The 26,154-nt window shown below is 43.0% G+C and overlaps 1 protein-coding gene across 16 annotated transcripts in view; it reads right to left on the bottom strand.

The window, feature by feature from the left end:
- The window catches only part of bach2b (BTB and CNC homology 1, basic leucine zipper transcription factor 2b), a 122,942-nt gene that overhangs the window by 24,274 nt on the left and 72,514 nt on the right, over positions 1-26,154 (bottom strand). For 15 of the 16 annotated variants that reach the window (XR_009793913.1, XR_009793914.1, XR_009793915.1 and 12 more), the window contains one exon: positions 12,155-13,639. The exons of the other annotated variant lie outside the window; for it this stretch is intronic. Coding sequence is in view for 12 of the 15 variants with exons in the window: in XM_061813155.1 (XP_061669139.1) it covers positions 12,155-13,639 (1,485 nt within the window). In the remaining 3 variants the exon portion in view is untranslated. The remainder of the gene's footprint in view (positions 1-12,154; positions 13,640-26,154) is intronic. 16 annotated transcript variants of the gene reach the window in all.

Below are 26,154 nucleotides of genomic sequence, written 5' to 3' on the forward strand. Positions count from 1 at the left end.
CCCTGTACGACTGGAGTCAGACAAGTGTCACATTGCAGCAGTAAGTCGGATGCATTTCCTTTGAGAAATTGGAGTCTGCCAAGGCTGCCCTTTGTCACCGATTATTTTACCAACATTTATGGAAAAAAATTCTTAGGTGGAACTGAGGTGGCCTCATTATTGCATCTCTGCTTTTTACAGATGATGTTGTTCTGTTGGCTTCATCAAGCTACAATCTCCAACTCTCACTAGAGTGGTTCGCAGCAGAGTGTGAGGCGGCTGGGATGAGAATCAGCACCTCCAAATCTGAGAACATGGTCCTCAGTCAGAAAAAGGGGGCGTGCCCTCTCCAGGGCAAGAATGAGATCCTGCCCCAAGTGGAGGAGTTCAAATATCTTGGGAGCTTGTTAATGAGGGATGGAAAAATGGAGCGGGACATCGACAGGCTGATCGGTGCTGCGTCTGCAGTGATGCAGACTTTGTATCACAGTCCATTGTGCTGAAGAAGGGCGAAACTCTTAATTTACTGGTCAATCTACATTTCTACCCTAACCTATAGTCATTAGCTGTAGATCATTAGCGAAAGAACAAGATCCTAGATACAAGCGGCAGAAATTAGTTTCCTCTCCAGGGTGTCTGTGCTCACCCTTAAAGCTAGGGTGAGATGTTTGGTCAACCTGGAAGGGCTCAGAGCATTGAAAGGAGCCAGATGAGGTGACCGGGGGCTTTTGATTCGAATACCTCCCAGATGCCTCCTTCATGAGATTATTCTGGGAACGTTCCACCAGAAAGAGACCCCAAGGATGACCCAGGACACACTGGAGAGACTACGTCTGTTGGATAGCCTGGCAATGCCTCGGGATTGTCGACTAAACATTAGAAGATGGACAGGTGAAGTGGTGAATATATATTTATATATATATTTAGCGCCACCCTATCGGCTCCCTGGAACTTTATCAGAAATGTATGAAAATGGAAAGAGTTGGGGGAGAAAAATATAATTTTTCTTTTAATGAGATTTCTGTAGGAGGACAAAGATGACAAACATTCTTAATGTTTTCCATTGCTGTAAAAATGTGTGGAGTAAATATTAAATGTCAATATTTCTGTCAACGAAGATTTGTGTCATGGCCTGTGAACGTAGTTCTTTGACCTTGGCAAGCCAGGTGGCTGTCCCAAATAAACTGTTGGGTGTGTGATGGGCCATGGATCGCAAAGGGAAAAAGAGAAAAATAGAGCTTGTGCAACTACGTCACTGAAATCACGTGACTGGCCATATTGCCGGTCAAGCAAAGCATTGTTCAATGCTAAGTCGGTTGGAGACGACATGAAAATACATCTCCCAGAGTTTTGTCCGTTACCGTTAAACATTTAGAAGGTGTTAATGAACGAAGGTACGTGGAAAAATAAGAGACACTTGGCATTGAGGACCCATAGTTAATGCTGAAGTCGATGTTTTAGCCGATAAGAAATTGGACAGTTAACCTGCTTCGGCTTGTCTTGGACAACTAGATATACACAAAAATAAGACGGCGTCGTCTCCAACATGCATGGAATCGTGTTGCGGCCAGATGTTAAACTTGGATAAACCTCTCTGTGACAGACTAGTTCTCAAATGAGTCCAATGTGTATTTAAAAAAGAAAATAAACCGTTTCTTTTTTTTTTTTAATAAATACAAATTGGACTAATTTGATATATTAAAAAAAAAAAACTATCTGTCGGGGAGAGACTTACCGAAGTTTAACGTATGGCCGCAACACGCTTCTGTGTACATTGGAGATGACTCCCTGTGTTTTTTTTTTTTTTTTTTGAACGCATTGTTCTCGAATGAGCCAACTTGGCATTATAAATATTTCTTTTTTTGAGATAGAGAAGAATAATTCCTACCTGAAATGAAGTGATTGCTACACAGCCATGTGTTATTGGTTGGGCACCATCCATCACGTTTAATTGCTGAAATCCATCGATCGTTTCTGGTCTTTTCAGCTAGTATTCTTTAGAATGACCTCTTTGAGTATCTGTTCTGTCTGTTGTCACAACCAACAGCACAACAAGTCTCGGGCAATGTTCTCTAAATTCTGCTGTGTTTCAATGTCCCCCACAGTGTCGAGTAGCTCTTTTTGACCAGCAATATGGCACCGTGAAAATGGTGATGTCATATGCACAAGCTCTATTGCTTAGGAGAACAGATGAGTCAACAGTTATTCTTTTGCTTTCACTGTCAATGCAGAAGGTTTGCCTGCACACCTGCTTTGTATTGAGAAGTTGTTCAATAATTAAAAGTATAATGTGGTAAGATATTTCCTGGGAAGGCATGCTACATATGTAGCCAAGTTTAGAGCGAAAAAGTCATTTCCCAGAAAGCAGAGTTAGCCCAAATCCACAAATGGAGCGAAGGTGAATGCCTCACATTACCCAAGAAACTTGTCTGAAACATGGAAGGCTTTTCCTGACAGTTGTGGTAACAAACAAATATACAGTACATTTGGAGTATTAGGCATCTTGGATCAACATACCTGTGCAAGCAGATACTCCAAAATGATCTACATTAAATCTAAATACTGTATCATAATCTCCTCACAGACAAGAGCTGGTTAACATTTTACATACCCGATTTTGAGAAGCTGTCCAGTGATGTCCGAAAAAAGAAATCACATTCAATGGGCAGATATTTAGCAACAAAGTGCCTGTTTATTTGGGAGCTTCTTTTTTTGTCAGTATATATTTGGAATGACACAGGGGGGTATTATTGTTTTGTTTCACAGGCCTGAGGATGGACACATCGTAGCGTATGTGACAAAAGAGAAGACGATAGTATGTTTTACCTGGCACTCACTTAGCATTCATCAAAACTAAAGAGGATAATGCACAGAGATCAAACATAAACTGTATTATATTATTTTACCTTTGTAAAAGGCAACGGTTTTATTTTTATAATTGAAGGGTGTATTTTATTATGACAGGGAAGTCTGTAATTACATTTTGTTTAAATCCTCAAAATAAGTGTGACAAAAATTGTTTTCTTTATTATATTGCTACAATTTTATCAATTCAACAAAACACAACACATCACTCATGGATGTTAAACTTAAAACAGCATCATACAGCACTATGTGGTGCGTCATTCCCTCCAGGATGTGCTGCAGGAAAAATAATCATAAAATCAAATCAAATCAAATGCCTTTAATGTCATTATATGCTGTGCATACAACGAAAATGGTGAGTGCTACTCCACAAGGTACAAGTGTGAATAACATAGAATAAAAATAGCAGAACATTTTTGGTACAAACATCAGATAAAATATATGAAGGCACAGTTATTGCTAAAATAAATAAATACATACATAAGTGAACATTGTGTATTTTTTCACTCTTATGCTCCCTGTCCAGGCTGTTATGTTTAGTGGTTTTGAGTTCAAGGAGTTGATGGAGTTGGGGAAAAAGCTGTCTTTGGATCTGGTTGTCTGTGTTTTGTGGGACCTATATCACCTGCCAGAAGGCAGCAGGTTAAACAGGTGGTGACCAGGATGTGAAGAGTCCTATAGCATATAAGGTGCTCTACTGTGATAGTGGGAGTTGGCATTCTCCTCTAGGAAGGGCAGAGAGCAGCCAGTGATCTTCTGGGCACCATTGATCACTTTTTGCAGCGCGTTCCTGTTTGCTTCTGTACATCCAGGATACCACATTGTAATGCAGCATGTGAGAATGCTCTCCACGGTGGTTCTGTAGAAAGCCTGCAGCAGTTTAGCTTCCAAGTTGTTCTTCCTGAGAACTCTCAGAAAGTGTAGTTGCTGCTGGGCCTTTTTCACCACAGTGGTGGTATTTACAGTCCAGGTGAGTTTGTCTCTTATGTAGACTCCCAGAAATCTGAAGGAGTGGACCCACTCCACACACCCCATTGATGAACAGTGGGACTGGGTCGACGCCACACTTTCAAAAGTCCAGGATGATTTCCTTTGTCTTTGTGGTGTTCAGTATGAGGTTGTTGCAGAACACCACTTTGACAGTTTTCCAATGTCGTCTCCTTTTGTGATGAGCCCGATCACAGTAGTATCATCAGCAAACTTGATAATGGAGTTGCTAGGATGGGCTGGTAAACTGTCATATTTGTACAGAGAGTACAGCACAGGGCTCAGTACACAGGCTTTGGGGGACCCGGTGCTGAGGGTGATTGTGGAAGAGAGGTATGGGCCAAGTCTGACAGACTGGACGGTTTGTGAGGAAGTCTTTAAACCAGCAGCAGACGGAAGAAGATAGTCCGAGGAGGGAGAAGTTGTCAACCGAAAGGCTGAGCTGTAGTCTATGAAGAGCATACAGACATAGTTCCCTTGGCGTTCCAGGTGGCTCAGTGCAGTGTGGCGAACTATTGCGATAGCATCCTCGGTGGACCGGTTTCCTCTACAGGCAAACTGGTAGGGTTCGAGTGAGGGAGGGAGTGAGCCCCTTATGTTGGCATGCAACCAACCTCTCAAAGCACTTCATGATCACAGGTGTGAGTGCAACAGGCCTGTAATCATTTAGACTGTCAATGGCTGATTTTTTTGGGATGGGGATGATTGTTGCATATTTCAGGCAGGAGGGAATGGTTGATTGTTGGCGGAGCTGTTGAAGATTTTTGTGAAAACACCCGTCAGCTGATCAGCACAGGCCTTCAGTACCTTCCCGGCCCAGCATGAATCATGTATGTTCATTATGTCGGTTGGATAGTGGACAGATATAGACACAGCATGTCTTCCCTTCATCATAAGGCTTATATGAAGCTTTGATTGTTTTACGGCTCCAGACACATTTGCTTTTTGTGTTTTTGGTCCAATATGACTTTTGACATTTTGGGTTGCCGACCCCTGGTCTAAGGCCTTGTAATGCATGATGGTCATCAACATGATAATTTTCAGCCCAGTGTTTGAAAACATGACATCACAATGATCGTTCAGATTAAAAAAAAAAATGACAAGGACTGTCGAATACAGAGGCTTGCTGGTTGCCATTTGCCACCAGTCAAATCGCTGCCGTTTCACTGGCTTGGACCAAAATTCTTCACCTAAGACAGCAATAGTCACTATTCGGAGTAAATTAGCATAGCATTTGCTGAAATAAATAAGTGACTGTTACAGTGCAACAGTAGAGACCACACACAAAGCACTTCAGGGTGAAATGGGGCTTAAATGTGTTTAAAAAAAAAAAAAACACACAAACCTCACTAAATGGAGGGAAAAGTGCAGTGTGCCTGCTAACATCAAAATGTCCTGGGCCACCTGAAAGACTGGCATAGCAGAGGGACTAGGCGTGGGACCACTCTCCATTTCAAGAATCTTCAACTTCAACTCCTGATTTCTAACATACACCTTCTTAATACGCATAATAACCTTCAAATCGTCTGCAGAAATACCAGCCTTAATAGGAGCCATAGGGACTGGGGTCGGAACACAAGCCAGAGCATCCAATCTGCCACCCACTGCCACAAGTTTACCACTAAACAGAGCCCTGTTATGCAGAACACCGTCCAGGAGCTTCAGAAACACCAACTTCCTTATATATTAGCAGGCACAACAAAAAAAAAAATATATCAATAATCAACAATTAACAACAAATCATGCTTCTGACACTGCCCCAATTTTTTCATCAAAGGATTACCCGTGAAATCCTGCAAATTAAACTCAATTTCCCAAGAAATGCACACAGTCCCTCACCAAACAAAAAATTGTCACACAAACAAAACATTTACTGCACTGACAACTTACAAAACAAGCAGACAAGCTCCCAAATCATTTTAGTGAAGGGGAAAACCCAGAACCTACCCTGATCAAATTGTTCCCATTCTCCAACTCCCAAGTTAAACCAGCCACCATGTTATACAGTTTGCAAGGTTTTATTCCAGCTTCAGAAGGAGAAACATGCCAACACAACAAACAAAAAGCAAAACAACCAAAACTGTCGAGTCCCAAAACAATGATTAAAAACAAAAGACACTCACTTACCTGACACCTAACCCAACACAGGTAAAGATGGCAGTGTGCATGGGTGCAGCGGCTCTTTGCTCTCCAGTTTGATGCATTTTCTTTTTCATTATTTTGGTGCTATTTGCAGATTTTTGGAACGCCACGTTCCCTTATAGCTTCCAGGACCTGATTGATCTGGGACTGAATCATAATTTTTCACAAACGAATATCAAAAGAAAAACAAGATTTTGGAGGACATCGCAATCGAAAGCGAGGAAGTCGGTCAGGCCTTGCTGCTAAGATCGGGAAACAATCTCACAGATCACTGCTAACAAGCATCTTTCTGACCAATGCAAGATCTATTATCCACAAAATGGATGAATTGGAATTACAACTAGCTACAAGCAGTTTTGTCCGGAACTGTAATGTTATTTTAATCACGGAGACGTGGTTACATCCGCAGTTTTGCTCGCGGACCGCACGCTACATCGGCAGGACAGGACCAAAGTCGCCCGTAAGAGCAGAAGAGGAGGGCTTTGTTATTACGTGCACGACGAGCGTTCTAACAGCAGGATCATCGACACCCACTGCTCTCCTGATTTAGAGAGGTCTCCTGCAAGTGCTTATGGCCATGCTACCCTGTGAACGCCCGAACTTGTCTGATTTAGCAAGCTAAGCGGGGTTGGCCCTGGTTAGTACTTGGATGGGAGACTGCCTTGGAATACAAGATACTGTAAAGCTTCTCTTTCCGGATAAAAGCAGAGGGGTTGCATTAGGAAAGGCATCCGGCGTAAAACTGTGACAAAGAAATTTGAGCGTTCATCTAGGATGACACGCTGTAGTGACCCCAAACGGAACAAGCCAAAAGGAAAATAATAATAATAATAAGAAGGAGTCTTGCGCAAGAGCCTTGTATCTACTGAGGGAGCCAACAGTAGTCATTGTGGTAGCTGTCTATAGCCTGCCGGATGCTAACGTTAGCACGGTCTGCTCGTGAATGTATACAAACAACAGTTCGCCCACCTCGACGGAGAGCATCTTCAGATATTACATCACAGTATGGTATGTTGGATGTACAACAGCAGACAGGAAAGCTCTGCACAGAGTGAGTGATCAATAGTGCCCAAGAAGCTCACTGGCTGATCTCTGCCCTCCCAAAGGACATTGCCAACTCCTGCTATCACGAGAGCTACTAATATCATGAAGGACTCTTCCCATCCTTGTCACCAATTATTTAACCTGATGCCCTCAGGCACGCGTTGCAGGTCCCAAAAATATGGACAAGCACAGTCAAAGACACCTTTTTCCCTTGAGCCATCAATATCTTGAATTTAAAACCACTAAACATAATACTGTCATCTAAAATTATACAACTGCAGTTCTTGTTTGCTTTTCTTGGTTGTAAAAACCAAGCCTGGACAGGGGAAATAAGACTGAAAAAAAAACCCACTATTTAATTCATATCTGTCCTTTTTGTGACCCGCTTATCCTCACAAGGTTCACGGGGAGTGTTGGAGTCTATCTCTTTCTTTCTTTCTCTCTCTTGGTCTCTTTTTCCTGGAACACCTCACTAGGAAGGCATCTGGGAGGGATCCAAATCAGATGTCCCAGCCACCTCCTGTGGCTCCTCTCAATGCGGAGGAGCAGCAGCTCGATACTGAGCACCTCCCGGATGAGCGAGCTTCTCACCCTATCTCTAAGGGAGAGCCCGGACTCCCTGCGGAGGAAACGGAGGATTTCAGATGCTTGTATGCGGAATCTTGTTCTTTCGGTCACCAGCCCACAGCTCATGCCCATAGGTGAGAGTAGGAACATAGATCGACTGGTTAATTAAGAGCTTTGCCTTTTGACTGAGCTCCCTCTTTACCACAACAGACAGATACAAAGTCCGCATCACTGAGGACCATGGTCTCTGATGTGGAGGTGCTAATTCTCATTCGAGCCCCTTCACACTCAGCTGCGAACGACGCCAGTGAGTGTTGGAGATCACGGCTTGATGAAGCCAACAGATCCACATCATCTGCAAAGAGCAGAGATGCAATGCTGACGCCACCAAACTGGACACACTCTAAGCCTTGGATGCGCCTAGAGATTCTGTCCATAAAAGTTATGACCAAAATCGGTGACAAAGGGCAGCCTTGGCGGAGTCCAACCCTCACCGGAAACGATTCCGGCAACAAGACCAAACTCTTAAAACGGTCGTACAGGGACCAAACAGCTTGTATTAGAGGGTTCGGTACCCTATACTCCCGAAGAACCCCCCCAAAGGACTCCCCGAGGGACACGGTCAAGCGCCTTCTCCAAGTCCACAAAACACATGTAGACTCCCATGCACCCTCGGGGATCCTGCAGAGGGTGTGGAGCTGGTCCACTGTTCCACGGGCAGGACGAAAATCACATTGGTCCTCTTGAATTTGAGATTCAACTTCCCGATGGACCTTCCTCTCCAGTACCCCTGAATAGATCTAGATACCAGCGAGGCTGAGGAGTGTGATCCCCCTATAGTTGGAACACACCCTCCGGTCATCCTTCTTAAAAAGAGGGACCACCACCCCAGTCTGCCGATTCGAAGGCACTGTCCTCGATGTCCATGTAATGTTGCAGAGGTGATGTCGAACAAGACAGCCCCACAACATCCAGAGCCTTTAGGAACTCCGGGGGAATCTCATCCACCCCTGCGGCTTTGCCACCAAGGAGCTTTTTAACCACCTCGGTAACCTCAACCCCAGAGATAGAAGAGCCCACCTCAGAGAACCCAGACACTGCCTTCTCATGGGAAAGTGTGTTGGTGGAATTGAGGAGGTATTTGAAGTATTTTCCCCAGCGACTCACAACATCCCTAGTTGAGGTAAGCAGTGCCCCATCTCCATATTGACAGTGTTGACGGTGCACTGCTCTCCCCCTCCTGAGACGCCGGATGGTGGGCCAAAATTTCCTCGAAGCGGTCTTGAAGTCCTTCTCCATGGCCTCACCGAACTCATCCCACGCCCGGGTTTTTGCCTCAGTGACCACCAAAGCTGCATTCCGCTTTGGTATCCAGTACCGATCAGCTGCTTCGGGAGTCCCACAGGCCAAAAATGCCCAATATGACTCCTTCTTCAGCTTGACAGCATCCCTAACTTTTGTGTTTGCAGGTTGCCGCCACGACAAGCAGAGCTCTGGTCGGCCACCTCAGCAATAGAGACATGGAACATTGTCCACTCAAACTCAATGTCCCCCGCCTCCTCTGGGACGTTCGTAAAGTTCTTTCGGAGGTGGGAGTTGAAATTCCTTCTAACAGGGAAATCTGCCAGCCGTTCCCAGCAAACCCTCACAATATGTTTGGGCCTGTCATGTCGGACAGGCATCTTCCCCACCACGGGAGCCAACTCACCCGTAGATGGTGATCAGTTGACAGCTCTGCCCCTTTCTTCACCCGAGTGTCCAAGACATGCGGTCGCAAGTCCGATGATACGACCGCAAAGTCGATCATTGAACTGCGACCTTGGGTGTCATGGGGCAAAGTGGACATGTGGACACCGTTATGCCTGAAAATGGTTATCGTTATGGACAAGCGGTGATGAGCACAGAAGTCCAGTAACAGAACACCACTCGGGTTCTGATCAGGGGGATCGTTCTTCCCAAACACACACTTCCAGGTCTCACTGTCATTGCCCATGTGGGCATTGAAGGAGCAGGTGTAAGGTAAAGTAGGAAAAAGACAGTGTGGCAGAGTAGCGGTCGTTGTTAGAGAAAGTTCTTTGTGCTGCCTAAAAGAAACCAGTTGCTTCTTCTTTTCATTTTTGTTACAGTACGTAGTTTTTTTTTTGGCACACCGTCCTGCAATCGACTAAGACTGCACTGAGCACCCCTGGTATAGAGCTTTTAAAAAAAAACAATAGTTGGGGGGGTGATGTATGTAGCCGTGGACGGCTTCGATGGCACCTCGTCTGCCGATCATGGCTTCGGCCGGGGTGGCTCATTGCGGCGGCGCCCATGTGGCTCATACATGTGTAAGTCAGGGGTGCTCAGTGTGTCGGCGCCGCGGATGGCGGCGCCTCGTTCGCCTCGGACGGCTTTGGTGGCCCCGTCAGCCGCGGACGGCTTGGGCCGGGGTGGATCATCGCAGCGCCGCCCGGTGTAACATCTGCTGACAACGTTGCAGGTGACGTAACTACCACTTGGATGTCGAATGAGACTTCCGCAACTTTGCACTTGGGTGCACTCTCTGCTCATATTTATTTTTTCGTATAGACATTTAAGTGAATAAAGTTACATGTAGTTTGGATTACAATATCTATTTAAAATGTTTATAGGCATGACAGTGGGTCTTTAAAGACTTTTGATTTGATTTTTTATTTGATTTGACAAATTGATCTTAAAGAAAAAAATCTTCTCCCTCCAACCAATGAACAATGGAATCCACAGATATGCAACCAGTGCCTGGCCAAGTTGGAAATGGAAGAACGGGACCACTCCTTGTAGTACAACCATCTGCTGGTTAAAAAGACCTTGGAACCCTACTCTGGCCAATAACCTGGTGGCAATCACGTTAATGCAGCAAATCAGCAGGTCTTACCTGTGCACAATCAGGCCATACGGACATCTGTCCACCCACTTCCACACCAAAGGAGAACAACACAGCACAAAACAAACAAGCTTGTTCGTAACAACAAGCATGGTCGTGCCAAGTACCATTCGGTGAAAGGCAGCCCTACACCATAATGTTGTCACTTAATTTATGGTATTGTGTTTTTAGGACAATGTGTAGTGCCATTTCTCCTCCAAATGTGATACACATTATGGCATCCAAACTGTTCGATTTTGCTCTCGTCCAACCAGACTACATTCTCCCAGTATTTAACTGGTTTGTCCAAATGTTGTTCAAGAAGCTTAAAATGGGCTTTGCCATACTTTTTCAGCAATAGGGTCTGGCATGGTGACATACAGGCTACGGTAGAGGAGTGCATTACTCATTGTATTCCTTGTGACATCAGTATCTCATGATTTCTCTGTCTTTTTAGCTTTTGGAGAACTCCACAAAAATTGCTGAGATCTTGGACATCTGTTTTGATTATTATTCTATTTGATTATTACTCCTCTGTCAGAAATCTTGCACCTGGCCGAGCCATATTTATGATTGGCTTGCCACTTAATGTATTATACTTCCTATTTTTCTCATTGCAACTTTTAGAAGCTTAGATATGCGCCTGTAACCAATGCCATCGTTATGTTTTGCAACAATTCGTTTGCGATAGTCTTGAGACGCCTTTCTGCTCATACCCATCATAAGATCTGTCTTTACTGACACCTTGGCAATGAGATGTTTTTGTTTGGCCTCAATTAGGGCTGAACCAACTGACATTAATTTGCACTGGAAAGGGGCTGGACTTCTGGATTTGATTATTGAAATGTTTTAGGTGTTGTTTTGGCTTTCCATGCCTTTTTACACCTCCCTTTCTTCACCTTTTTTGGTCAAGTTTTTACACAGCTTAATTTATGATCTTATTTGTTACAGTTACGTTTCTTTGTATTTAGGGATTACCTGGGTTGTTCCCAACATCTGGTGAAATTTCTAGGTCTATAGCACCTTTGGAAGTATATTTGGTGAAGAAAATGGCCTTCTTCGCTTTCCTAGTGCTCTTGCCCATCAGAGCCTGGAACGGGGACTTAACATGAGCTCCCTTCTATCACGTGAAAAATAACTGGTTAACTTTCTCTCCACAGGTACACAACAGGACAACCGCCTTTTACAACAGCACAGAACGCCCCAGGACTACAAGGCCAGTTCCAAAATGACAAGAATTTGACAAAATGCACCTCTCTCTGTCGCACTCTCTATCAGTCTCTCATCCTGTCTTTTTCTTTTCCTCTATCTGTTACTCTCTATATTGGTCTATTTCTGTCACACTCTCACACTCTCCTTTTCTACTCTGTAACCCAACCGGATGAGGCAGATTGAGTCTCTGGTTTGCTCGAGGTTTCTTTGCAAGAGGGTTCTTTTTCCCCTTGCCCCTACCGCCAAGTGTTTACTTATGTAGAGTTCAGTTAAATTTCTAAGTGAGTGAGGAGAGTAGTCTTCAACCACCTCCACCTATAAACTCTTGTGAGCAACTTCTCTTGTGAATCTCAAAATATTTCTCACATAAAATATGGTGAATTGATGAAAAGGACAGACAAAACATCTGTCAAAATAGCACAAAAATCCCTGCAAATATATGGGTGATCAATTCATAGATTAATAATATACACTCACCTCTGGGCCACGCTCTTGTACAGCGCAGGACTCACTGTCTCCCTCTGAAAATGAACCTGACTCATCACTGGAATTTGTGCCATAGGTCTGTTCACATTTTATCTTGGGTTGTCCCTGGTCAAAAATGACACCCCTTACACTTTTTTCCTGCTGTTCCACATTGAGGCAGCGGGCTATGTTGGAGCAAGGTGAGGAAGAAAACTCAAACTGAGGCAAGCTGCACGGAGAACCTCCACTCCCATCCTCTGCATATGAGTGTGACGAACAGGAGCTGGATGTCCTGGTGCGTGTCTCACAAGGTGGTGAGCGTGGGCAAACTTTTATTGGAACAGGGCAGCTGGTGTTTGGTTGTGGGCGGAATAGTATTGGAGGATCAACAGAAGTGGCACTGGGAGAATAGCCCTGGGAGGTTGGAAGCGACTGACTGGCTGAAGGACATATTCCCTTTGGCAAGTGCTCAGAAAGCTCCATCTGAAAAGAATTCCCACCAGGGTAGGAATGTGCTGGGGTTACAAGACGATTGCAGGCTCCTGAGGAAAATATGACACTTTGTCGATCAAGCTCAATTTCTTGTTTGCAGATTTCATCACAGGATGTGGATTTAAGTGATAGACCTGCAGTAAAATTGTCTTTGTTCTTTGGGGATATCAAAGAGAAACTGAACTCCCCAGTGAAAGCTCTGAAGTCTTTTTTATTATCCTGAGAGTTACACTTGTCCTGGGGGCATACAACCCTGTTGGCAAAAAGCTGCTGTGATGTATTGGAGGGATCCACTCCCTTTTTAAATAAGGCTTGGACACAGGAAGCTGACTTGGTTCTCTTGAGTAGTTCTGTAGACATGGGATTATCCATCTCCATTGCTGACTCACTATCCTTATCCCCAATGTCCTGCTCTTCCCCCGAGAGGCACAATGAGACGGCCTCATCCTCTGCTTGTGGTTCAACTTTGATCTGTGTCAAAGACATCCTGTCCTGACCTGATAATCCCTCACCAATGGTCCTCTCTTTTATTGTGCGAGGAAAACCTGAGGTACTGGTGTGTGAGGACAAATCATTATTGTGCTTGTTGCAAGCCCACTGGTATTTCCTGTACTTAGGGCATCGTGGCAGGTCTGATCCTCTATGTCGATCAAAGTTCAATCTACCATCTGGGAAGTTACTTGGTAAAGTCATTGCTGGGGGATCCTCACCTGGACATTGAAAGGAGGCAAGACCATCAGCACATTGAATACTTGGGGAGGAGGACCTTTCAGTTACTGACTGCACGCTTTCATTCTCCGAGTTCATAGCTTCAGACGCCACATTGTGCAGCAAGCTGTCCTCACTACACAACTGAGCCTCCAGAAAACGAAAGCATGAATCCTCTAAGTTGTGCATGCGTAGGAATTCGGCACAGTGGATGACCTCTTGAATGTTTTCTTTGCTGAGCAATAGCTTGGCAGTGTAGGCAAACTGCAACAATGGGGCAAATCCTCTAGCAGTGACCTGCAAAATAACAGGAAAATTGTCAGGATAAACATCACAACAGTCAGTGTTTGGAGTACTTGGGTGTGATGAGAAAATCAGACAATCCCAATGGTCATTAAAATATGGTGTAAAATGTAAGTTTATCTTCATGAAACTGTAAATGAAAGTCGATAGCAACTAATCATTGCTGGCTGTTGTATTGTTGAGGAGACATTACAGAGAATTGCATAAGTTAAAAGTTAGGAATGTTTTTTTTTTTGGGAAGGAACAGGATTTCTGATAATCTTGGGATCTCATTTGAACCACTTCGTTGTACTCTTTGTCTTGTCGGCCTACAATATAATATACTGTAATTTCTCAAAAACAATGGGCATGTTTTTCCAAAAATATTTACAAAAAGTTAATAGAGAGCATTATATTTAGGTATGGATGAAAAATAAAAAATACAATCACATTGTATAATCGTATACAGGTACATAGTGTGGTAAAAAATTGTATACATATACATTTCAATACGATATTCGATGTCTTGTTACACATTTACATATATTACGGCAATGTGCCCCACCAACCCGAACTCTGACCTCCTGGGGGGAGCTTTGCATTTTACGATTGTTAGGGTAGCATCCTTGTTACTACTGCACCAAAGATCAGAAACAATTGCCCATGCGTTTGTTCAAACTTAAACTAAGACAAAAAATGTCGACTACAACGGCCAGTTGTGCACCTCCTTTGAAAGGAAATGTGTCATCACTCGTGCCGGAGATGCTGCCGACCTGGAAGTAGCGCCGTGGTCTAAAACAACGAGAGCTCACCTCAATGGCTTCAGGTGGGTATCAAAACAACGTGAGCTCAAACTGCGTAATATGAGCGTAATGGGCACATTAAAAAAAAAAAAAAAAAAAACGGGAGAGCGCACACAATTGAAATGCTTGCCGTTTTAAAAATGTGCCCATTATGCTCGTTTCTATATAGTTTGAGCTCACGTTGTTTTGATAGCCACCTGACGTCATAGTGAAAGATGCTATAGATTGGAGCCGAACGGAGGGGGAGATGTTGCACCGCGCAACCCAAATTCTTGGGATTAAAAAAAAGTATCAAGTCATCAATGATGAGTTCCACGGCGATTCACCAAAGGTAGCCACTATGAATCTTTTTCGGATTGGAGATGAGTCAGATGCTTCTTTTGGAGGCTTGGCCACAGATGTGTAATGTAGTGGTTAAACTGCACTATGCACAAACGTTTTATGCACAAATATTTAATGTAGTGTTTGATAAACAGTGTTAAAAAGTTTATATAGTTTATATTTTTATGACTGTAATATGTGTTATCAACAGTATTAAAATGTTGTGCCATCATTGAGCAATTATTTTAGTTGGTTGAGGGATTCAGTACTCACAATTACAGGGACCAGGACAAGCGTGCCCTGTTACCTGACACGAGATATACATTACCACTGCATCAGCACATGCACAATGATCATTATTAATGATTGTTATACGGACAGTTTTTTGAAAAACAATACAAGTACAAACCTTACAAAATATAAATACAGATCATTCCTAATATTCTGATCATATGGGTAGTGGCAAATTGGTGGTGTGCATTGTACATTGGTAGAAGGGTTTTCCAGATTTTTTAGGTCTACCTTAGGGGTGTGCATTGTATGTTAGTGCATTAAACCCGAGAAATTACGGTATTAGTCCGGACAATGTCTTGTGTCCTCAGATCAAGTGTCTGTATAAACTTAGTTCTGTTACCACCATGTAGTGTGTGATGATAGAGAGTGAGCTTTCCATTCCATTCCAGACCTAATACCAGTTAATGGGTAAACTCCAGAGCTGGCAGAATTCTAGGCTGATGCGTTCTTTTATGTGAGAAAAAGGGTATGGTGAAGCACCTTACTATGAGCCAATGTTTTAAAAATGAGCATTAAGACTTTGTTGTGATTATTAGTTTACTCAAATTCAGTAGATTCTGAGAGGTTTCTTATTGTGTGAGAAATGCATGAAACTGGCATTTTAAAATTAAAATCAACGGCCTGAAAAAGTCATGACTAAAATAATTAGGTTGGCAGTGAATCAATTGGTAGTATGCGTGGTTCACTGACTGAAGGGTAAGCAATTCAAATCCCAGTTCTGACAGTCCACTGTGGAAGTGTCCTTGAGCAAGGAACAGAAGTCTAAATTGTCTACAGATTGGTGTTGTAAATGAGAAACTGTTTTGCCCAATTGCCCGATTATCTCATTAAGTGAAGTTGACAAATTAGCTTTTGAAGTATAATAACTAAATTCTGTACAAGTTTTGTCAAATAAGTTTTGTTTCATGGGACTGTCCGGAGAAGAACTAATGTTAAGAGGTACGCTGTAATTTTTAAAATGGCTTTATTTTTTTAATATCGAAACCCGCCTGTAGGTGGTAGCAATGCAACATTTTAGATTTCACAAACAGCCCTCTCAGCCTGTGTTTCTGGGCCAAAAATGGCACCACGTACATGGTAGAAATTGGATGAGGTGAACCATTTTTACACTTGATGAAATAAAACGTACTCTATGTAGAGTATTCACAAAGTATTTATTATAGTATTTACCACAACTCTGTTTCTCAGAAATGTATATAACAGATCATATATGACAAGGGTGTCCAACAAGTCAGAGATCAAGAGCCACATTATTTACGGTGTTACAGCAAAGACCCACATCATACACATGAACATCATTCCCTCCTCACTCACATACATTTGCTCAGGCAGATTTATTGTAAATGTCACACACCAACTTGATGAGAAAAACGGACTCCTCCAGCGGACTAAGACCACATGCCAGTAATTTAAAAAAAAATAAAATTGTATGCTCTCTCACACACAGACAAACTACCAGTTCAACAAAGTTTTGTCTAGTATGTCACAACTCATGTAATGCAACACTAAAATACTGACATGATTGGAGGTCCGAGTATCAGTAGCCATGCTCATGTCCAAGATTCTCTCTATTCTGTAGTTAGACAGTTGAAGATCTCATACCATTCGTTCAAGATTTCCATTTTCAGGACACAAGAGTTCAGCAACATCACTGAGGCATTTTTAAATAAATTCCCCTTATTTGCATGTTTTTTGTTTTTTTTTTACCTTGCAATGTTCCAAGTCAGTTGACATCATGGAAGTGTTCGTCTCTGGATGCTATATTATTTTTTTTTTCAACTGCATCTGCTTTTCCTTCTTATTTTTCAAAGTGACTAACTTATGACTGTAAAGTTCAGTTCCTTTTGGAAATTTCTGGTCAATGTTAGTGTCAAGTGAGCTGAAGTGAAGATTTGAAACTGTGAAATGCAATAGAAGTCTGACACAAAAGGAGCAATACGCACTTAGGTTAAAATGTCCACGAATTTTTCCCTGCCATTTGAGCAAAACTGACAAATTATTTTCTCCAAAAATCACGAGCTGACTGAGAAACTTTGAGCTATTTTCTTTCAATGCAGATGCCCGTTTTGCGAATCGACCTTAACCTTTCCTGATGCAGTCACCTGAATGTGGTCGAGAGACACGGTTGTCCTCCTAGCGTTTATCTCCTTTTTCTTGTTGCACAGCTGAGCTGGATGGCGGGAACAATAATGCTGATCTTCCATGGTCACAGTCACGCATTTTTTTTTTCCCCTTCTCACCCTCGCGGTTCACAAGCCTGCACAGTAACCTCACTCACACACCGACGCACATGCCCACACACACTGCGCTTGTTGTCACAATACACGCAACAACTATAATAAGCTCAAGCAAAGTGTGCATGCTAATACCGTAAAAAACGCAAGCAAAGTGCGTGCACGCACTTTAAAAAAAACATAACTTCAATATGCTTTCTTGCCTTCTCGAGAGCCGCTGAAAACAGACAAAGAAATGCATGTGGCTCAAGAGTCGCGGGTTGGCCACCCCTCATGTATGACGAGGACAATGTCAACACTCAGGAAACAACATGAAGTATCTGATGTGGAATCCAGGTAGTTTGCATCTATCAGCCTTATAAGCCGAAAGACCTGACTATTTTGCAATCAAAACGAATATGTTGTTTTAGCTTGATTATCTTCTTCCTCTTTTCCTTTCGGCTTGTCTTTAGGGGTCGCCACAGCGTGTCATCTTTTTTCCATCGAACACTACTCTTCTACTACTCTTTCCCATAACTTCATTGTGTGGCTCATCTTTTATTCCTCTATAGTTTCCACAGGTCTGAACATCGTCTTTGTTCTTCAAAATGGGGACTAGCACACATTTCCGCCATTCTTCTGGCATCTTTCCTCCTGCTAGTATTCTATTGAATAAGTTGGTCAAAAACTCCACAGCCACCTCTCCAAATTGCTTCCATACCTCCACTGGTATGTCATCAGGATCAACTGTCTTTCCATTTTTCATTCTGTTCAGTGACTTTCTAACTTCACCCTTACTAAGCATTGCCACTTCCTGGTCCCTCAAGCTTGCCTCTTTGACTTGACCTTCTCTCCCATTCTCTTCATTCATTAACTTCTCAAAGTACTCTTTCCATCTACTTAGCACACTACTGACACCAGTCAACATATTTCCATCAATATCCTTAATCATCTTTACTTGCTGCCTTGCTGCCTTTACATCCTTCCCATCTCTATTACTCTGTCCGGCCAACCTGTAGAGATCCTTTGCTCCCTCTTTCGTATCCAACCTGGTGTACATGTCGTCATATGCCTCTTGTTTAGCCTTTACCACCTCTACTTTTGCTACGTCGCATCTCAATGTATTCCTTCCGCCTCTCCTCAGTCCTTTTCATCTCGCACTTCTTCGCTAATCTCTTTCCTTGGATGACTTCCTATATTTTGGGGTTACACCACCAAGTCTCCTTCTCCCCTTTCCTACCAGAAGGCACCCCAAGTACTGTTCTGCCTGTCTCTCTGAGAACCTTGGCAGGAGTATTCCATTCTTCCGGGAGCTCTTCCTTTCCATCTAGAGCCTGTCTCACCTCTTTCCAAAAGGCCACACAACATTCTTCCTTCCTCAACTTCCAGCCCTTTGATTCTCTGCTCTACCTTTGTCTTTTTAATCTTCAAACCTGCTACCAGAGTCATCCTACACACCACCATCCTATGCCGTCAAGCTATACTCTCTTCCACCACAACCTTACACAATCAGTAACCTCCTTCAGATTACATCGTCTGCAGAAAATATAATCCACCTGCGTGCTCCTACCTCCGCTCTTGTAGGTCACTCTATGTTCTTGTCTCTTCTAGAAATAAGTGTTCCCCACTGCCAATTCCATCCTTTTTGCAAAGTCCACCACCATCGGACCCTCAAAGTTCCTTTGCTGAATGCCGTACTTACCCATGACTTCATCATCACCCCTGTTTCCTTCGCCAACATGTCCATTGAAATCTGCACCAATCACAATTTTCTCTCTCTCACTATGGGATGCTCAGGACCACTTTGTCTTGTTCCTTCCAGAATTTCTCTTTCAACTCAAGGTTACATCCTACTTGTGGGGCATAGCCGCTAATAACATTATACACAATACCCTCAATTTCAAATTTCAGCCTCATCACTCGATATGATTCTCTTTTCAGCTCCAAGACAGTCTTAGCCAGCTCTCCCGTTAAAATAACCCCTACTCCATTTCTCTTCCCATCTACTCCATGGTAAAAGAATTTAAACCCTCCTCCCAAACTTCTAGCCTTACTTCCTTTCCACTTGCTCTCTTGGATGCACAATACATCAACCTTTCTCCCAATCATCATGTCAACTAACTCCTAAGCTTTTCCTGTCATAGTCATAGACAGTTGTTTTAGCTTGATTATACGATGAAAAACTCAATATGCAATGACTGAAGAACTATTCATCCTGAGCCACTTATCCTCACGAGGGTCATGTGAGTGCTGGACCCTATCCCAGCTCTCATCAGGCAGGAGGCAGGGTACACCCTGAACTGATTGCCAGCCAATTGCAGGGTACATGGAGAGAGACAACAGTCACACTCACAATCACACCCAGGGGCAATTTAGTCTCCAACTAATGCATATTTCTGGGATGTGGGAGGAAAACGGTGTGCCAGGAGAAAAGCCACGCAGGCACAGGGAGAACATACAAACTCCACACAGGGGGGGATTTGAATCTCGGTCCTTAGAACTGTGAGGCTTACTCTCTACAGATGCAGCCCCGCCACTGAAGTAATAATTGACAGAAAACAACCCCTTTAAAAGTTTTATTATTTGCGAATTATACTATACCGTTTGCTGTGGTGTGAGAATTCTAGTTTTCATATGACATCTTGTGAACAACATTGTGACGAAATGACTTGCCTACACTGTCAGTGGGGGAATGTAAAATTCTTCTGCTTACATATATACATTGCAATTGTTCCTTACTGCCTTGTGAGTGCCATCATGTAGTAGCTTTCATGCACACTCAAACACACCCTACCATACATGCTAACAATGTAATGTGCATGTGTTCAGTTGTACTTCATTTAGGTAGTCACACAACATCATTTACAGATTTTGAAGTTGGTGTGCACATAAGGCACACATTATAAACAATTCAAATTGTTTTTGGAATTTGTCTAACCCTAACCACTTTGAAATCATGGAGGGATCTGAAATTTTCATTGTAGGTGCATGTCCAATGTGAGATAGATAATCTATAAAGAAAAATCCAGAAATCACAATGTAAGATTTTTTAACGATTTGTTTGTGTGATACAGCTGCAAATAAGTATTTGAACACCTGAGAAAAACAATGTTTACATTTGGTACAGTAACCTTTGTTTGCTATTACAGAGGTCAAACGTTTTCTGTAGTTGTTCACCAGGTTTGCACACACTGCAGGAGGGATTTTGGCCCACTCCTCCTCACAGATCAGATCAGGTTTCTGGGCTGTTGCTGAGAAACACGTAGTTTCAGCTCACTCCAAAGTTTTTCTGTTGGATTTAGGTCTGGAGACTGGTTAGGCCACGCCAGAACCTTCATATGCTTCTTAAGGAGCCACTCCTTGGTTTTCCTGGCTGTGTGCTTCGGGCCATTGTCTGTTGAAAGAGCCAGCCACGACCCATCTTCAAAGCTCTGACTGAGGGAAAGGTTGTTCCCCCAAATCTCACAATACATGGCCGCGGTCATCCTCTCATTAATACAGTGCAATTGTCCTGTTCCATGTGCAGAATAACAGCCCCAAAGCTGATGCTTCACAGTAGGGATTTTGTTCTTGGGATGGACCTCATCATTCGTCTTCCTCCAAACATGGTTAGTGGAATTTTGACCAAAAAGTTCAATTTTGGTCTCATCTGACCACAAAACTTTCTCCCATGACTCCTCTGTGTCATCCAAATGGTCATTGGCAAACTTAAGACGGGCCTTGACGTGCTGGTTTAAGCAGAGGAACCTTCCGTGCCATGCATGAGTTCAAACAGATTGTTTTGCACCTGTTGCATTTTAATTCATCAATCAGATGATATTTTGACATGGTCTGGCGTGAATAATGTCAAACCTGAAATTTTATCTGCCCCTATTGCTCCTCTGGTGTTGCTGTCATTTGTCACGTCAAATTGTCCAAATATTTGGACAAATAAGACGGTGTCACACTCCTCCTGTGTTCAGAAAGGCAAGTGCTAGTTATAGAATTACTTTGCTTGACACATTGCTATCTGAAGTTGGAACTCAACTTATAAAGGACCCTGACCTCATGGAGGGGGCGAAGACTGCTACTTTAATCATCATGTGTCTCACCATCTGAAACTTTATGTTGACAGACACCACAAATAATCAGATGAGGTAAAAAACATGGAGAAATAACTTTTGAAGTTACAATTGGCTCATGCCCGAAAAGTAGTAAAGTAAATATAATGGAAGCAGAGAAGCAGATGTGGATGGGACAGGGTTCGAAGAGGGGATGAGGTGGGAGTCGTGGTATGGGATGGAGGCAGGGAAAGCGCTCGCAAACCTCCACTGGACCAAGCATGCTTTAACAGGCATTCAGGCTGGGCTGCAAAGGATAGTTCACATGGATGCAGTCCATCCATGTTTCAAAAAATTAAATGTAATTGCTTAAGTTGCGGCACAGTGGCTCAGCTGGAAAGCGTTGGCCTCACAGTTTTGAGGTCCCGGATTCGATCCCAGACCCGCCAGTGTGGAGTTTGCATGTTCTGCCCGTTCCTGTGTAGGTTTTCTCCGGGCACTCTACTTTCCTCCCACATCCCAAAAACATGCAACATTAATTCTTCTTCTTTTCCTTTCGGCTTGTCCCATTAGGGGTCGCCACAGCGTGTCATCTTGTTCCATTTAAGCCCATCTCGTGCATCTTCCTCTTTAACACCCACTGTCCTCATGTCCTCCCTCATAACATCCATCAAATATTTCTTTAGTCTTCCTCTCCTCTTTTTCCTGGCAGCTCCATCCTCAGCACCCTTCTACCAACATACTCACTCTCTCGCCTCTGAACATGTCCGAACAAAACAAACTCTGCTCTCTCTTACCTTGTCTCCAATACATTGAAACTTTGGCTTTCCCTCTAATGAGCTCATTTCTAATCCTATCCAGCCTGTTCACACGAAGTGAGAACCTCAGCATCTTCATTTCTGTTTCCTCCAGTTCTGCTTCCTGTTGTTTCTTCAGAGCCACCGTTTTAAAAACATGCAACATTAATTGGACAATCTATATTGCCCCTTGGTGTGATTGTGAGTGCGGCTGTTTGTCTCGATGTGCCCTGCGATTGGCTGACAACCAATTCAGGGTGTACCCCGCCTCCTGCTCATTGACAGCTAGGATAGGCTCCAGCACTAACCTTGTGAGGACAAGCGGCTAAGAAAATGGATGGATGGATGGATGGATGGATGGATGCTTAAATGAGCATATTTTGAACACTTACCAAAAAAAAATTGCAGCATTGGTCTCTTTTAAATGAATTAAAAATCTGAATTTAAATTATGGACAAAAATGCTGTGAACCATCATTCTTTGGGCTTTTGTCGTTTGTAACGAAGGCTTGAAGCAAATTTAAAATTACTGTAAGATCTGTAATTATGCCTTTCAGAGAGCAGGGAGCGGAGTCAGGTAGACAATGGGGAGAGTGAGTGTAATCGAGCAGATTATTGTTCGAAAGTTTGGTGTCCTGCCAGAGTGTTAATTGAAAAAAAGCAACAAAAAAACCTTGTGGTGACTCTGGTTCCTTATTGTCCATTGCCAAGGGTTTAACAAAACAAAAGGAAATTGAGCACTCGTTCACTCAATAATGAAAATAAATATTTCTAAAATAACTGTCTGAATATTTATTTTACCCGATTAATGGGACTCATGCTCCTAAACCTCTGCGGACAGTCTCTGCAAATCAGGGCTGCAGGAAGACACTTTCATCTTTATGCAGGACTGTAAAGTGCTGTTTGTGAGGCGTATCGGCATCTCAGAGAATGTGACGCATATTTTGAGCGATGAAAAAAAATACCAAAATATTATATTATATATAAATATCTAGATGTATAATTTTCATATTTCAAGACATGGCTAAGAAACCAACATCAAGCAGATGCTGAAGGTAACTTTGTTGTCAAACAGGATCAGTTGATCGACTTCCTTCCCGCAGCGACAGTTGAAGTAGTGCGTGACCTCCAGGAGGCGGAAGATAAACGTAAGTGACAAGTGAAAAGTGCTGAAGGTTCCGGATGACGATAAGGAGAAATGAAACTGTGGTTTGGCCCTGTGAGGGGCCTTAGAAGACTGGTGCTCCAGTGAAGTTCATGTAGTCAGTGAAGAAAAACACACTCCAACATATAAGAGTTATGCGTCGATGCTGAACAAGCTGCGGTTTTGGTGCCACCCTGATCTTCTGCGAAAGGTAGAAGTTCTATGTTTCTTGTGATATATGCCAAAATTTCAGTGCTGGCCCAACAACGAAGAGGGAACTACAACACATTGATGGGCCAAAGCCCGAATGATGTGTTGGTAATGGACTATACCGACATGGTAGTCCAGTCCAAGGAAAAACATACCTATTAGTCATTGTCAACACTTTTTTCTGGATTGCCCAAGGCCAATCCTTGTGCAAAAGAGGACGCACCGTCTGTCATCAAAGCGCTGGTTAACCATTATATCCTGACACATGGGTTTGCTCAAGTAATCAGATTGGATACAGGTACCCATTTTACTGCTAATTTGTTGGCTACGGCCGAATCTATGCCAGACACAAATTTGTCTACCTTCCTCAGTCCCAAGCCCATGTGGAAAGGATGAACCGGACGGTCAAACGACTGGCGACAATGTGTGCACAGAGATGCCTTCATGGACCTTTCCGACTGGCGATCTTAAGCTCCGCCCCCTTAGCTACAGTCGACATGACCCACAAGCTTCCAAAATGGCAACTGAACAAAACTAGTTTGAAGTCGATTATCGCGTATTCCAGATAATATTGCAGTATATTTTATGCCACATGTGTTAGACTTGTCCAAGAGAGTTCTACAGAGAAGTCTGAACTATTTCACACAAGGATATGTTCACTGAATTAAGATTTTGGACGGAGCAGAACGCAATGTCAGAGTTACAGCGAAATGTAGGCGATGGATGCAAAAAAGTTTCGCCTCACAAACTTCATATTGAAATCAAACTGGATAAAATAGGGGAATCTTACTGCACATGTAAAGCAGGGTGAGAACTTTTTACTTGGAAAGATCATGCGTAATATCGTAGTCTTTATAAGTTAGTTAGGTTTGATTTTCTACAAGTGCATTTAAATCTTTGTTTCAGCTTATTTATTTGTTTGGCACAGTTTTCACGCCGGATGCCCTTCTTGATGCAACCCCTCTTGGGGAGTAGAGGCCCCACTGAGATACGGACTCACTACCCCTTGTTTACCAAACCAACGCTCTAACCACTGAGCTTGGGGCCTCATACAAGTGCATTTAAACAATGGTGATTAACTCAGTCAGTACCATAGTCACCAGATTTAAAAAACTTTGACTTGGCTCGTAATCGAACCCAGGCCTCTGTCTTAAAAGTCTGATGTGATACAAATAGGCAAATTGACATTTTTCTTACATGACATCATGCATTTACGTATCACTAACCCGACTCTTCGCCATAAAAAATTACACACTTCATTCAGCAGGTCAGTGATACAATAACAAGGTCTCAAGCACGGATAATAATTAAATCAAACTCAGAGAAGATACTTCTCCCTGACCTTTGAAGATACAGCCTTGTGTGTGTTGATATTGTTCACATTTAGTTGTACGTGCACTCTATAACCCATCGTAGACACTTCAACTGTGTTTTAGGCTTTGGAAAATGAATCAACCAGGCTCCTTGTAACCTAACTGCATATCTTTCATCAGAATTGCACATTCCCCAAGCACATCTGAGGACCATTTTCTTCACAACATTAACTTTTCCAAGGGGACACTACTGACAACCAGTATTGCTTGTGGGACAACCTGGAGGCAGGGGCGTGTCAAGCCAGGGGTTAAAACAATGCGGCTATCTGATTAGCTATTATTGTACAAGTGGTTAACAGGTCGGAAAGGTCCATTGGGTCCAAGCCCTGCCGCTTGCTTTGTTTTCCATCAGGCAAGCCATTAACTGCTGGACAGAGTGAACCCCTTTTGAACTCCTAACTGGCTGCCTGATGCCTGCCATGGCCTCGGCTTTGCTCCAGCTGTACATGAAACCGCTGAAGGGTTATAAGCCCTACTAGGAGGAACTGTCATTTCTTATGTCATAGCTTTGTGTTTAAGATCCCTGTTGCAGAAATCCACATCAGTGACCCTTCCCTTCCGACTCACATGTACATAAAAGGGCTCCAAATGGAGTGGTCTGGACCACGGTGGACCGGTCAGTTTGAGGTTACAGCTCAGACATCGTGCGTGTCTTGGGAAAGTGGGACAAGTGGTACAGGGATGTCCAGCACAGGTCTCTAGTGCTTGAGTGACTTGCTGCTACATTTTTTATACTGATGTTTCTTTTCGCGTGCCGTTATTCGCTGGGAGTGTTTTGTACCTAGTCTCTGTATTTTCATTTATTTATATTCATTTTTAATTTCTTTCATCATTGTGTATGAGTGGTATTTGTGTGAAATTGATCATTTACCAAAGGCGGAAATGTGTTTGGCCGAAGAAGGTCATAATTATGGATCTGGTGATCTCTCTTATGATAGTGATACTAATCTATATCGAAATGCCCTCAAACCAAGAAGAACAAGTGGTGAAGAGAAGCGTGCAACCACCAGTGGGTCTAAAGTTGAACTACAAGCTGGGGGAAGTATGCTGGAAGCATGTGATTATTCACTTGAAACTGGGAGACTGGGAACTGACAAAGGATAGGAATTGGCAGTGGAGGAAAAGGATAAAATTGGGAAAAGGTAGTATTCAGCTGGTAACCCCTGGGGAACAACACCTCGTACTGCTGAACTTGTATAATTAACCGGGTCCTGTTGAGATGCTGGAATTAACCACTGCCATGAAAGATTCTTAAGCCACTTGTTAAACTTAAATCAATGTCTGGAGTGGATGTCAACCCATTTACCTGCTGAACAGGATGTTTGTTAAATGGAAA

This window comes from Syngnathoides biaculeatus, chromosome 23 (genome assembly GCF_019802595.1).
Source record: "Syngnathoides biaculeatus isolate LvHL_M chromosome 23, ASM1980259v1, whole genome shotgun sequence".
NCBI lineage: Eukaryota > Metazoa > Chordata > Actinopteri > Syngnathiformes > Syngnathidae > Syngnathoides > Syngnathoides biaculeatus.